General features: G+C 39.4%; 1 protein-coding gene and 1 long non-coding RNA gene across 4 annotated transcripts in view; one reads left to right on the plus strand and one right to left on the minus strand.

Annotated features, from left to right (window-relative positions):
• LOC119567169 overlaps window positions 1–15508 on the plus strand; it is a 44604-nt gene that overhangs the window by 20098 nt on the left and 8998 nt on the right. The window contains exon 3 of the long non-coding RNA XR_005227015.2: window positions 8926–9109. This is a non-coding gene — a long non-coding RNA (uncharacterized LOC119567169). The remainder of the gene's footprint in view (window positions 1–8925; window positions 9110–15508) is intronic.
• The window catches only part of DNAAF5 (dynein axonemal assembly factor 5), a 40951-nt gene that overhangs the window by 12350 nt on the left and 13093 nt on the right, over window positions 1–15508 (minus strand). For all 3 annotated transcript variants that reach the window (XM_037910450.2, XM_037910453.2, XM_037910451.2), the window contains exons 6-9: window positions 14321–14533; window positions 11471–11614; window positions 5250–5418; window positions 2272–2419 (exon numbers count right to left, since the gene is read on the minus strand). In XM_037910450.2, the coding sequence (XP_037766378.1) occupies window positions 2272–2419; window positions 5250–5418; window positions 11471–11614; window positions 14321–14533 (674 nt within the window). The remainder of the gene's footprint in view (window positions 1–2271; window positions 2420–5249; window positions 5419–11470; window positions 11615–14320; window positions 14534–15508) is intronic.

Here is a 15508-nt window from a genome sequence, read left to right on the forward strand (position 1 = left end):
CCAACCTGGAACAGAAACCCAGAGAATATTCGGACCTACAGAGAAGGACTTCCAGGGGCAGGGGCAGACATTCCCTGAGTGATGAACAGGCTATGACCTCCACTTTAGGAAACACTTCTGCCTGTGGGAAATAGGGTCACCTCTGATGTGACTGCCCCTTTACAGAGAGTGTGACTATGGGCAAGTCTGGACAGCTGAAAACAGGGCAAAAAACAAGGCCCTGCTAAAAATGGTAGTCCCTGTACAAATTAACGGGGTGGAAGTGTCAGGGCCAGGTAAGTCAGGATGCAGCCAGACATTGGTTAAAGAACAGCTGATGGACAGTCAGGGTATCACAGGAGAAGCGGTCTTCCTCCAGTGTGTGTACAGAGATGTACGACCATTACAGATGTGCAGTATCGGTGGGGATACCTCTTTGTAGCACTAGCATCTAACCTGGCATATCCAGTAATCTGAAAGAGACTGGAGATATTTTAGGGAAGTCATAAAGGAGTGGGGCACTCACTCACTTGAGAGGATACCCTGATCTCAGAGACCCAAGAATCTGAGGGTCCGAGGGAATTGGTGGGCTTAGGTGAAACAGGCAACCCCAGGAAAGGGACTTCCCACCAGGCAAAAGACTCTCTGGCAGGAAGTGATGCAGGGAGGCAGCTGCATAGCACCCCAAGATGCAGTGTTTAGCTGCCAACCATTGCCTACCTGCCCTGGATTGGAGCTGGTGGAGATGGGGCCCAGGCTCCCCTACCAACACCTTAAGAAGCTCAACTATTAAAGCCTAACCTTTGGCAGGGAACCAAATTGATGGAAGACCCTAAAGATACAAGGGTCTGGACCACAAGGCCCCAACCAAAGAGGGAAGCCCTGAACCTCCCAGTTGATCCTGAAGACCTCTTCGTTATTGGACTTTTTATTTACACCCTGAAAGGGCTGGACTTGCAGACATGACCTGGCCGGAGGGTTAAGTCACCAAGGACAGACCTCTGTAGGATAGAGCAGTGGTGAGAAAGGGGAACTCCTGGAAAGAAACAACCCGCCAAACCCCCGCCCAACCAGGAGGTGGCATTGGCAGTGAGTGTTCCCCTTCACATGGGGTGCTGGGCATTCAGAGTTTAGTCGAACAAATACTTTAATAGTTACTTATTAAGCACCATGAGAGGGCTAAGGGCAGTATAAAACAAATGGAAGATATGGTACTGGCCCGAAGGACCTTGCATTCTAAATTACAGGTCAGGGATATAGTGCATCAGCTTACAGTAAATGGTTAAATCTCAGATCAATGGAAAGCCAAATTGCTTCTGACCTCCCTTATTTTTAGTGGAAGAAGACTTACAAACCTTGGGCCTGATCCTGTAATCACTCACGGGAGAAGTCCTTATTCACATAAGTAGTCACACAGACTTCAGTAGGATTATTCATATGAATAAGTGTTGCAGTTCAGGCCCCAGAGTGGTCTGAATATACAATGTAGGCAGAGATGTGTAGAAACATGGCTTAAAACCTTTCAGTTCAAAAAAGGAGAGTATTATCAAACACCGGCTTAACCACGCAGGCCCTGATCCTACAATGGGATCTGGGAATACCTGTAAACATCAGGATTCACCATTTATTAGTAGACTCCAGAGGATGTGGGCCTGTAACATATTTGTAATGCTTTAATGGTGAAAACAGTAAAGAAAAAGTTAAGCAACAGGATACCTTCAACATTAGTCATTAAAAGCAGTCGTAAGTCCTTACTATGAAGTTCAATGCATTTCTAAACACCATGCTAGAACGTAGCTTTTTTAATAAAGTGGAGGACATATTTTTCTGTTTTTTTAACTGTTAAATTTTCCATTGATAAATAAATCTTCAGTCCTTGCTTGTAACAGCTAGCCAGAAAGACACTGTTTCATTCCTAAAATTCTCATCTCAGCTCTCACCGCTACACAGCCTTTCTACAGTAGTTTTTTGTTTTTGTTTTTAAAAACAAACAACTAAACCAAACCCTCCACCATTGCCCAACCACCAGTGCAGCTCTATCGTGATAGCGAAGGTGGGAGAGCTACTGTGGACAGAGCCCAAACTTCTTTACTACTGTGTCATGCCAAACTCTCCTGAGCAGAATTAGATAATATAACAGTAAAAATGTCTGAGACCTGTAGTACATAGTGAGCCTTCTCCCCAAACGCTAATGCAGACACAGCCACAGGGGTTAAACAACTACCATGAACTTGATTTTTGAACAATATTGTACTGTTCAGGTGGTACGTGTGAAATCAGAGCTGTACCTACCCCTGAGAGTTGATGGTCTCATTTGCTTTCTGGAGCAACTGTGATAAAATAGTGAAAAGCTTTAAGCGCATTGGTGGGTCTTTGGTTGGCTGAAGACATGTCTTAAGGATGAGAATGAAATCTTGAAGGGCTTCACCTATTATAGGACCTAGAAAATAAATATTTAAATCTTGATTGAGTTGTACTAAATATTTATTTATTTTAATCTTACATTTAAATATTTAGCATATAAATCCAATCTGTAAGGTAAACTACTTCCTTTCTTCTTCAACACTTGGGCGAACAGTTGGCTGTAGCAATAGTTTGCCATTTGATCTGTTCCCGTGTGGCCAAAAGGGCTTGATGGGCCAAGAGTCCAACATTGGAACAGACTTGATGCACCCATTTAATAGGGGGTCTCTGGTGTTAAATTAATATTTTACTTTGTGTACTGCATCAGTCCTCGCAAAATAATTATGACAACGTATCACCTGTCAGAGTCCTGAGTGGGTCAGAAGAGTGGCTATGTTAGAAAGCCCTTCCACTCCCCACTGGAATGACAAGGGTTAAAACTGCAAAGCCAGGAAGCAGCTGGAGCCTGTTACAAATAAATCAGGATAGTTAAGAAAGAGCTCAACTGCTGGGAGGGTTTTAAGCAGCAAGTGTGACCCAGCCACTACTGACCTGGTTGTAAACTTCCACTAGGTTTCAATCTGTATTTGATTCAGACTATTTACAGGCTGGGCCAGACCGGTTTGTTTACCTGCCGCGTCCGCAGGTTCGGCTGATCGCGGCTCCCAGTGGCCGCGGTTCGCCACTCCAGGCCAATGGGGGCTGCGGGAAGCGGCACAGCCCAAGGGACGTGTTGGGTGCCCTTCCCACAGCCCCTATTGGCCTGGAGCGGTGAACTGCGGCCACTGGGAGCGGCGATCGGCCGAACCTGCGGACACGGCAGGTAAACAAACCAGTCTGGCCCGCCAGGGGCTTTCCCTGAACAAGCGGCAGACTGGCTTTGAGAACCACTGCTCTACTCTGCTCTGGAGAAGAAGAAAAAAAAAAAGCAAAGAAACATGATGGTTCACTAGCAGCCTTATTTTTGTATTGTTTGGAGCAAGGAAAAGCTTCCAATGACTATTGTGAGGAGGTTAGCTGAGAACCTTACTACACCTTGGCATTGAAGAATGGGGAAGAAGTATCCAACAGAAGCAACAATATTCTGTCACATGAAAAACTGCCTGATTAAAGTATTCAGATTCCAAAAGAAGTTCAGCACTGTATCTGGAAGTGTGTTGTCTCCAACTTGGAACAAATAATAATCTCAGATGTCTAGACTTAAACATAGGGCATAAAATACATCTTGGTAAATTTCCATGCCTTAAGTAAGATTTTATTTTTGTAACAATTATTCAGATGCATTGCTTTATGCTAGACCTGAGGTATTGTTAAAACAATGCCATTAAATCATGTTTTGATAATAGCAAGTTACATAGATGGAGAACAAAATAATCTACACCACTTATTTCAACAGAAATTCCAATTCCTGCAAATTAAAAAAAAAAAAAAAGGTGGGGAGGAATTGGAAAGGAGTAAACCTCATTAAATTGATTCAATGCAACATTGTGTGTGGGAATGAAAAGAAAATGGGAATAGTACTAGGAGTTGCTGTTTTAGACAAGACAGAAAACACAGAAAAGAGCATATCTCCATTATGGGTGAAAGCCAAAATATTTGCCCAGACATTTTATGATTTTTCATTAAGCAAAACAGACAAATGTCTAGAAATTCCATAAATCAAGGAAAGGAGGAGAAGGACTGTTGGCCTCTCGATATTTGTATTGGACAGTTGTTGTTTTTCTCTAAGGACTAGTCTACATTTTAAAGTTAACTAGGATTAAGGTAGATGTGAATTCAAAGTGCAAAAGCTATTATGGAATAACTCCATGTGTAGACAAGTCCTAAGAGTGAGGCTGGTCTCTGTACAAAGCAAGAGAGGTGCCTCAGGTGGGCTTCTTGAGGCAATCTGGAGATGAAGGGAGATTGAGTAATTTATCACTGGAAGTCTTAACAGTTAGGGTGGTGAGAAGCTACTTGTCCCTGAAAGGCCATAGAGGATTTTACTAGATACAATAGGGGGAACTGTGTTGGGGTACCTGTTCCAGCAGAAGGAGACTAAAAAAATCATAGATGCAAGACAAGGAGGAATGGTGATAGAAAAGGCCTTATGACATATTTAAAAGATGGCTCTGTAAGAAGGGGAAAGAGAATGTCACTAAGTAATTCTTCTTCTATTGAGGAATGTCCACCATTCCTGTCTTTTCAAGCAATTTCAGTTGAGATAGGCTAATTGGTTATGCATCTGAACAACAGCTAGATCAAGGAACTGGTTATATTTTATTTTTTATAAAATTAGAATACCGAGATTCCCTTCTACAAAGTGCCTAAGTGAGCTTATTTATACAAGTTTCGATAGCAATGATCCAAAATAAGAATTTTTTAGGTAAATTCTTGCGAAAGACAGTATTTTATGGCTGCATTCAGGTAAATAGTTACTTGTGTTAACAAGAAAAATTACTTCTAGAATATCAGATTTTTAAGGCCCAATCCTGCAAAGACAAAGGCATGTGTTTAACTTCATGCATATGGGTAGTCTCACTGACTTCAAAGGAGTTACTCACATGCTTAAAATAAAGCACATGCTCACATGCTCTGCTGGACAGGGGCATAAACATACAACACACAGTTTAAAATAAGTACACAAGGTGTTTCATTACACTAAAAATTCAAGTGTTAAATGAATATTTTTATTATTCTCCAGGCAGTCCATACATTCTGAAATGCTCCTTAAATACCACAAAACTTCACACCTTTTCTTGCATCATGAACCTGTGAAGTTTCTGAATGTTAAACTTATAAAATACAGCATGTTCGAAAGGCATGGAGACTGTTGTAGAACATAAGAAATGTCTAAGATCACCATTACCTTGCTTAATGAGTCATACCTGAATGAGTGGCAATGACATCTAACTGTAATAATTCTGGAGAATAGCAGTTCCAACGATCATGCGATACAGATACCCACTCCATAAGCTGATCTATATGTTGTTTGTACAGATCAAGAAAACCACTCAAATGCTGCACCTGAGCTAATGAACACATTGACTCCTCTACCTGTTTAAAAACAAACAAAAGCCAAAATAGGTGAATTTAACCAAAATGTCGGTTTAAAAAAAACCCCAAACATTTTTGGAAATTTTTGATGAAGCTGACCATAATGTCATCACCACCAAGAATTCAGAGAACAGCATAGGCATGTCTGTAAGTATCAGTTATTTTTAGTTTTTAAATAAAATAAGAAAATTCAAGAGACAAAAAACCCTCACCGTTTCTTAGTAGGGAAGTCATGGTCAATATCTAAACATAATTTATCACAGTATTATACCTGTTAACTTCAATTTTAAAATGGAAAAATTGTTTTGGCTTCACTATGACATCACACAGAACACTGCAATGCAGCATCAAAACTGATGAAACTCAGTATCACATAAAAGGACCTCAAAGCCAATCAAAATTGTAAAACAGTTACTTTTCCATGTAGATAAGTAATGGTTTCCTCCCCAACTCAATAATGCTTAAAACACTTATATAGGAGGTGACCTCTCTCCAGCAAGAATAGCTGGATGTGGTTGCCTCCAAAGCCTATCACTACTACTTCTTGGATCAGCCAGAATGTTTTTTTTAGAAAAATAATACTACGTGCTCAATCTTCGCAGACGCTGAGCATGCTGACTTTGCAGCATTCCCAACTCCTGCCTGTTTGGTGACAGTGTTGACATCAACCTTCATTTTTACATATTACCAATTCCATTAATTCAGTGAGGAAAAAGTGAAACATGTAAATAAAGAAACACCAGACGAACATGCAAGCTACAGTTATGTGTTATGCAAGAAAGCATACGGATTTTCATAGTAATCTATAACTGGTGTATTCATGCATAAAATTGTTTGCTTTTATAGCTCCTTAAATCTCCTATCAAAAGTACATGTCCACTAAAGGTGTGATCCAAAGCCCACTGAAGTCAATGGATACACTCTCACTGATTTCAGTAAGCTTTGGATCATGCCCTAAGGGCCTGATTGTGATATCCCCACACTGAGCAGTACTTTAACTCCACAAGGAGCCCCACTGACTCCAATACGACTACTTATGGTATAAGACTGAATTCAATGTGAATACAGGTGACATAATTTAGCCTTAAACAGTTAACTGTAACTAAAATTATATGCATTTGTTTTGCTATTTTTAAACTGTACTCAACTGTTCCGGTGTCTGGGCCCTTTAGAATTTTGAAGATAGATCGCTGGCCTGACAAGTCATTATGGAAGTGTCAGATGTGAAAAGATTTTAGAAAAGGCAGGATTTGCCAAGTACAAAGATTATACTTTAAGTGACTTTGCCTGCACCCAAGACAAAAGATTGCTGCTTTCTGTAGGATCTTTGCATTCTAGTCAAAATTACTCAATATTTGTGTTCCAAAGTATTTTTGTTGACCTGTAAATAAATCAGACCATTCCACAAGACTGAGCTGTGTATTTGAGTTCAAAACCGTTGTCTATCATTCCGTATATAAACCACCACAACTTTTTTTTTTTCATGGAAAAAGGAAGAAAGTACAAAATGATGTAATTCCAATCAAGGATACAATAGAAGCATTGTTCACAGGTGGTTTACAATAAACTGTTCAAACTTTCCATTTGTGCTAGTAACATAGGAGGGTACACATTAAATCCACAGATAGGCAGATGTCCAGCATTAGTTTCACAACCTTGTAATACATTTGACCGAGTCTCTTAAGAAAATTGGCAAGGGTTACTTTTAATTTCTATAAATACTTTAATATCTAACATGACCTATCCTGCATTAGCCAGCACTGCAGTGGTCCTCAAACTCACACAGCCTTTCTAGTTAAAGAGATGAACTTACATTACTGTGACATAGACCTACCTGTAAGTACAAATGCTGAATTATCCTCATACCAACAATCAAAACGGACCTGATGAAAGGACCAGATGGCTCACAAGAGTGGTAAAGGAATAAAAAGCCTTTAAACTACTATATCACCAGTTCAAATCTGGACAAGTTCAGAACTGATCTAACAGAGCTGCTATCTGATGGCTGAAATGAGTTCCATCCATCTAGAAAATGGAGGGCCACCAACTAAGCACAGTACTTAGTAGGTGGTCTTACCCCATTTTCATGGTGCTTAGTTGATGGCCTGCTTCATTTTCTATAGGACAGGTAATTAATGTAAAATCTAGCTCTTATATAGTGCTTTTCATTGGTAGATCTTAAAGCACTTTACAAAAGGAGGTCAGTATCTTTATCCCCATTTTACAGATGGGGAAATGGAGGCACAGCATGGTGACGTGGCTTGCCTGAGGTCATTCAGTAGGCCAGTGGCAGAGCTGGGCATAGAATCCAGATCTCTGAGTCACAGGCCAATGCTCTATGCACTAGGCTTCACTGCCTCCCGCAAAGAAATTGGTGCCATTGCTAACTGATCAGCAGATGAGCTAAAAATCCAGTAAGTATGAAGAGTGCACTATTCTCTTACAATTAGAAGTACACAAGATAATCACTGATGCCCTACCAGTGTATCTCTGCAACCTCCTTAAATAACAGCTTGGAGGTTTAGTAATTCAAAGGTTCAGATGGTTCAGGTATATTCACAAGATCTTTTGATCCTGAATAAGGAACTCTTCTCAGAGCAACACATTTCTATTTTTAAGCTAGCTGGAAGGCATTTGTCTTCTATGCACAAAACTATTTCAGTAGGCATTTTGCTTTTTGGAGTTGTTTATATGGATTGTATAGCAGCCTAGGGCACAAAGCATGAAATGCACTATGTAAAAAAAACGTTTTATTGTACTTTGTGGAGGTTTTGGAAAAAACACACAAGAAATATATTGAAATTCTTAGATCATTCAAGGTAGAATTTATGGGACACAGAGTAATAATGAGGGAAGGAGGAATCTGAAGATATACAAAGAGGAATCTGAAGATATACAAACCACAGTTGAATACATTCTTGACATAGCCTTAAGCATTATGAGGCTGATATTGAGAGATACTGAAAGCTGCAGCCCATTTTGAAGTTGTTGGGAGTTAGGTCCTCAATAACTGAAAAAATCAGGTTATATTTGTCTTTGTGACAAACCTGAAATATTGGAACTACCCAAACTCATTGCCAGATTATCTGTCTTGCTGAAAAAAATGCTAAAGAGAACAAAGAATTTACTCCAAAGTAATGTCAACTGGAAAAAAAAAACACCACTGTAAATATAAGAATATCCAAAGCCTTTAATAATTTTAGGGGATTTCCTTTGTCTTATGAGAGAACCAGGTTTTATCTCCATGAAACTGCTTTACTTCTAGGACTATGGGATTTGCAAAGTTTGGAAAGTGGGCATGTCAACACTATTTGCAGTTTTTGGCTACAGAATGGTCGAGATGCGTAACATAACGATATTTTTGTTTGGGGACTCACGTATTCACAATAAAGTTTATAAAAATGTATCCCAGATTAGTTCCTTGTGTAATTTGACTTTGAGTTTGAAAGAATCTCTTGCACCTTGTTTTAATACTTGTGTAAGCTTTGTTTCATTTCTTCCTTTCAGATTAATTTTCAAAGGGTATGCCTCTTTGGAGAGAGCCTGTTGGTGACAGAGCCATAAATACTGGTAAAACACAGGTTTTTGGATTATAATGCCTGGAAGCAATACAAGAGGAAGAAGAACAGCCATCAAATAGGAGCAGGTCTGAAAAAACAGACTTGGGTAGGCCACCAAGGAGTTATAGTGAGTAAGGATGGCTGTTGATTTATTTGGCATTTAACTTTGGGGTGGGGGGAGGATTTGAAAGGTGCGAAGAGAATGAAGGAGATAAGGTAATGGTTAGAAAAAAGGTCGACTTATTTTCACAGCCTCTGTAGATGTTGTTCTTGATGTTAGAGAATGACAACACCACCTCTTAAGCTTTCTTATGAAAGGTGTATAGGTAAACTACTGTAAAAGCCTCGATGTTTGGCAAAGCACAGAAAAATATCCGTTTTGAAACTCATTTTTTGGGCTAGTAGTTTGATTGTTCTTCTGTGGCCAGAAAAGAACTTGGGTCCAGTCTCAAAGGAATGTATCGTTAAGCAGGGTCCCCCTAATGTCACATGATTGTTTGCCTTAGACCACACTTGGGGGTGGCCTGCTTTCAGCCTTCACCAGGATGACTCTCTGCAAACCTTCTTTGCTTTTTTTCAATCAATATCTAGTCTAGAAGACTAACAATCTTGGATCTGAGATCCTTTTTAGGAATTACCTTTTCCCTTCAGATGAACCCCTTCTCCCAAATCTAAAGGTTTGGTTCTGTAGTTTCTTTAAGACAGTTTGTTTTATTCAGGAGAACACCTTTTAAAAGGAAAGATTCCTGTTCATCACACCACAACAGAGTCCTTGATGTAGCAAAATAAAAAGCAGCTCATGCAAGGCCTGTCTTGACTAGTTCATGGTACTCTACAGGCAACTTTGGAGATTTTGCAGTTAAAGCCTTGTGGAAGGATATGAAAGCAAAAGGCCATCATAATCAAATAGTACAGCCCAAACTTCCCTTATTTAGTTCTCTTCCCCTTCCGGGATGCAATCATAATGCTTTCCTGGCCACTTGCACATATATGGAGAGCTTTGTTTGAGGCAAAAAACAATATTGCAAGGAGAATATGGTTAGACAGTTTGAATTTCTTTCTAGCCTGGTGGAAAAATTGTGGCTGAATCAAGCTGTTCTAATCTTCTTTAGCCACGCACTATAGTAAACCAGATTTCTGAACATTAATCTCCAGGCCTCATGGACCCACCAGTTAAGGCATAAAATTGAGAAATGTTGGCTTTTTGGGAACAGAGGTGCAATGGGGAGAATTTGTTCCTAGAGGGTTTACATCTTTGAGAAGGACTTAGATGAAACAAGAAAATTCTGAGGGATTTTCATTGCTATCTTTAAAAGAGAAAGTTAGATTAATTTCTAATAGGAAGAGTGAACTGGGTGAAGAGTCTAACCTGTGGATACATAACTTATAGGATGTCTAAAATAAAAACTTGTTCAATCTTATAAAATATTCATAGTCAGTAATGCATCTTCTGATGATAAGAATTCCCCTCTTTAAAAGTGTTATGTAAAGTGGTTATAATACCTACCTGTCTTGTAATAAAATAGGATTTGGCTACCTCACAAGGGTGTTATAAGACTTTAATGGAATGTTTGATAAGCAATTTGAGATCCTGGGATGAAAGGCACTATATGATTACAGTGTATTACTTATGATGATAATAATTTGGGTTTTTTTTAAAAAGAAAAAACAAAACAAAAAACCTCTAGAAGGAGAGCACAGCAGTTATGAGGAGCTTCTGGTAAGAGAATCAGGAAATAACAGAGTTACAGAACACGTTAGAACCGCTTGATATATTAAAGCAGGAAATTTCAGTGTCTGGACTGGTGACTAACAATAATACTCTCTCATATAGCTCTCTTAAATCCTCAGAATGCTTTCCAAACATTAGCCAACCTTAGCAACAGCCCTGTGGAGATAGCTGGGGGCAGAAAAGTTTAAGGACTTGCTCAAGACCAAAGTCCTAAATCAGAGCTGCAATTAAGAACTAAGGAATTCCATGTTTTCACTCCTATGCTTAGATAATTAGTCCATGCCAACCTCTCACTCTTGCAACAATAGACAGAATATGCTGTACTTGAAAGAACTGCAAAAATAAATAAATAAAAACTACTGTCCTACGGTTCAGATCCTCGGCTGGTATAAATCACATTTTTAATTGAGCTACAATGATTTATGTCAGTCGAGGATCTGGCTCTAGGTGTTTCAATAAGGGTCTTTACTCAAAACTAAAACCAAAGGAACTTCTTGGGAAAAGAATGAGCAGACAGACAGAGTTTACAGCATTCTACGTGCGCCCCTGGGGCCACATAATGACTGAATCTTCTGAACTCTTTAATCTTTACTGCTCAACTCTGAGTTAAGCGCTAGCAAGGCTTGAAGCCTAAGAGCAGGGAGATTTATAGCGGTTACTTACATTACATTTAGACAAATCATCTTACCAACAGTAAAAACAAACAAAACAAAAATCAGGATTTTAAACATTTAAAACACCCATTCACAGTTAGTGCCACCTTTTCATTAAGATGTTCGGCGCGTGGTATTGCCATTATTGTCACCAAAACTTTCATTAGCTGCAGGCTAGTTTCTTTGCAGTCTTCTTGGCACACTTCAGTTATCGCTTGTACGCAACAAAGCAACTGTTCCATGTAAAAGATCTACAAACAAAAAGCATGAAATGTGTGAGTTTTGTTAGACAACGCTAGACACCCTTTCTTTCACAGGCCAGTAAAAGTGACACAATCCTCTTTAAAAGTCAGGTATTAGTAGATGACAGTAATAAGATAAATTGTACATATCCTGCTAAACTGGATGCCTATTTATTGTTCCAAACATAGACTCTATAATTCACTCAGTTTTATAATAACCTATGGGGCATTTTTTGTAGAGCAATGAATTAATACACTCTTCCCAGGTTTTTTGCTTGTGGAAGTGATTACCTTGTCCTGTTAAGAAAAATTAATAACCATCCTGCCAGCCACACGATTGCAATATGCTGGATAAATACATTAAAGAATTTTGGGGTTCCTAGGAAGATTTTCATCCGATCCTGAAATGGAACTCTTTAACTTCTAATGCTTCTGCTGTGCCGATCTCAAACGTCCAAATTTCTGAACATACCAAGTAGCATAGTGATATTGCAATACGCAGAAACAAGGAAACCCGAAGGTCTGTCTCCCACCTAATTACTGCAACATAATGCACGAAATCCTGGCCCCACTGAAGTCAATGGGTGTTTTGCCATTGACTTCAATGGGGCCAGAATTTCACTCAAAATTCTTGTCAGTTTGCAAGTCTTCTGTAACAAAGCATAGCAGACCACAGCTGGCAGAGGTTCCATGATTTGCTGTACTATATCAGTGAAAGAGACCACTGTCATACGACTGGTTAGTTCCACTTCCAAAAAGAAAATAAATAAAACTTGAGAATACTCTTACCTATAAATGGTATTTATCTGATGTCATTTATATATCATTCTCTCACTCTGATAAAGAATTATTTCTCAAATAGAAAAGTTAGGACTGTCAAAAGCTGCAATGACAGATGAATGTGGGTCTGTCTACTCTCTATATTGTCGAATAGAGTTAATTTATAGAAGATCACATGGCACTTTTGCAGATCTGTCCTGTGGACTCATTGTTTGAACACCCAGAGGTGGTGGTGCTTCCAGTGGATTAGATCCCTAAGAATAACGTGTTTCAGTGTGATTGAGGCCAATTCTGAGCATTCTAAGCATCACTGAAACACATGCCATCAAAACAAGAACTTAGAGAGGAAAGAACTACATTGTCTCAAAGGGATAATTAAACAGATCCTGTAACACTAGAATAATCTTCTTAAAAGGAATTATAAATCTGACAAGGGGTACAAAGAATCTTCTGGAGACAGGGTATTGGCCAACTGCATATCCCTGAAGATCCCCTGCTAGTCATTCTAAGGGCAGAGGCTTAACATTTCAAACTCCTCCTGGAAAGAAAGCTAGAATCTTAATTAAGGAGAAGGCTTGGTAGACTGTATGGATTTTTCTTGTATACCAGTAACAGAACATGCTGCAGATCCGGAAATAGAAGAAAGGGGTGAAGAACTCCTGAATTTCAACTGTTACACTAGAGAGCCCACTCCATATCGGAGAAAGAACCTTTCGTACACCAAGCTGAAAGGGTCAAGATACTGAGATCTAAGAATCCTTTCAGCTGAACAGTTACATGCAGAATAATTAACACAGGCAAAGAAAATGTAACAGGTGACGAAGTACACCAAAGGAAAAAAAAAATACATGCAATGCCTTAATGCTAATTAATTGTATACATCACTCTCACTATATGGCTCACAAAGAATACGGGCACTTCAAAACAGTATAGTAAGAACCGCCTTCAGGCTCACGTCCCATGAAATCTATCTACTGCACGTTAGTTATGTGTGTGCTTAAGAGCAATTTTATCATGTTGGAAGTGTCTTCATCCTGCATTTTTAGGATGAAGGAACCCAAATGTAGGAAGCTTAAATCCTAAAGCTTTTTGCAAAGAGTGTTCCTAAATGCACATTTAAACACACTGATCATTGCCTTTTAAAAATCAAATATTAATATCCAAAAAGCTAGCATTAAAAGGAAGCACTTCTCTTTGTGAAATATAACATGCCAATCACTATTGCCAAGAAAACGCTTTGTATCAATCATTTTTATTTAGCCGGACTGCGGAGCTGGGAAGGGACAAAGTAAATTCATTTGTTTGGATTCTGTACACGATGAACTTACCAAAAAAAGGGCCAAATGGTGCCTTTGGATTAATCCAATTGACTCCCATTGCAATACTCGGGAATGACGTTCATAGGTTTAAAAGCAGAAAGTTAGCCTAATGTAGATAACTTGAAGTTTTGACGGCAGGGAAAATATCAATATCTTATAACAATATTAATTAAGACCTAAATAACCCAGTGTAGTTTGAACTGAACATATGCAAGACTGTGTGCAAACAGACAATCACAAATGAAAAACTTGTGTGCACAATGATTTAAACAGAACTGCTATTATTTTGGTCAGTATTTCCATGGTATGAGAAGGGGACTTGTCACTTTAGAAAATTTTACAAGCAATTTTGCGGATTGAAAAAAAAGTTATATTAAGGTAAGGTACAGTCTAACTCAGTGGTTCGCAAATTACAGTATGTGGGCCACAATCAGGCGGCACGCAGGTGGATTTGAAGTATAGTATGAGAACAAGAATCCGTTATAAACTACAGTTAAAAACAACAAGAGTGGTTTGCCAATCACTTTAAGTCTTAGCATACCACATCTAAAAGCCGAAAGTCTGAGAACCAGTGGTCTAAGTCCTGGGCTGTTTTGGATTTTCCATTTATCCTTACCTCTTCGGATCGCTGACAGATCTCAGGTTGTGAGAGTGTGTTGGCAAGATAAGACAAATGAGGCTTTAAGACTTGTCTTGGGCAACCTCGTATCACTGCAGCTAGAATCATGAGATAAGAAGGCATAGGTGTTTTTTCAAGGGCTGACATCAGTAACTTCAGAGATACCTTAGGGTTAACAAATGTTCCAATCAACTCTGCTGCTTTCACACACTGTAAAAGAGAATAAATATAACTTGAGGATTATTTTGAAAACACAAAGACCATTCATCATATCCTGGCCCTTCCTCTTTTTATGATTCCAGCTGTTTTTTAAATACTTCAGCAATTGGCTTATAGGCCTTTCCGCTCACTCAGTAATGACTGCATGCATGAAAAAATTTTCTTGACATGTGTTTAGAAAGCTCATAATAAGGCATGCAAGCACCCTTCTCAGCATCAGACTCAAACTTTCATGAGAAAGTTGTAAAGCACAGTGTAATAGATCTCTAGCTTAGAGTGACCAGATGTCCCAGATTTCCTGGTTCATGGTCCCCCCAACCCCTGCGAAAACTGGTCTAAGGCACACCCCCTACCCTCATTTTTTATATATATATATATATATATATATATATATAAAAACAAAACTCAAAAAAGAAGTAAATTTTGTTGCATTCACACTCCTCTCAAAACTGTGTTTTAGAGAAGCACCTTTGTATCTCTCTCTGGAATGCAGAGGAGTCAAGTATACATGGCAGCCTAGTGATAGCATTGTGTACTCCATACAGGAAGAGCCTGCTCCTTTCAATCTTTCATTCTCGGTCCTAGCAGGGCTGCCAAGTAGTATGTATCCCTCTCTGGCATGCAGAGGAGTCCCAAGGCTCCAGCACAAGCCCGAATGTGTACACAGCACCTGAACAGCCCCGCAGCCTGAGCCCGAGTCAGCTGACACGGGCCAACCACAGATGTTTAACTGCCATGTAGACATACCCTTAGAATCCCCTAACGCAATGCTCGGGCATTGGTTCAGTGATGACTCACAGGGCAGAGAATGCCCCTAACTGAATCACCAGTACTGCTTCCTACAACATTCTGAGTTTTCTTCCTCCAAGTACTGATCAGGTGCACCTCTGCTTAGCTTGTGAGAACAGAATCAACTTCAGCCTAAAGTGCTCTGGCTCAGGACCAGACATGTGGAGTAGAATCAGG

Source organism: Chelonia mydas, chromosome 10 (genome assembly GCF_015237465.2).
Source record: "Chelonia mydas isolate rCheMyd1 chromosome 10, rCheMyd1.pri.v2, whole genome shotgun sequence".
Classification (NCBI taxonomy): Eukaryota; Metazoa; Chordata; order Testudines; family Cheloniidae; genus Chelonia; species Chelonia mydas.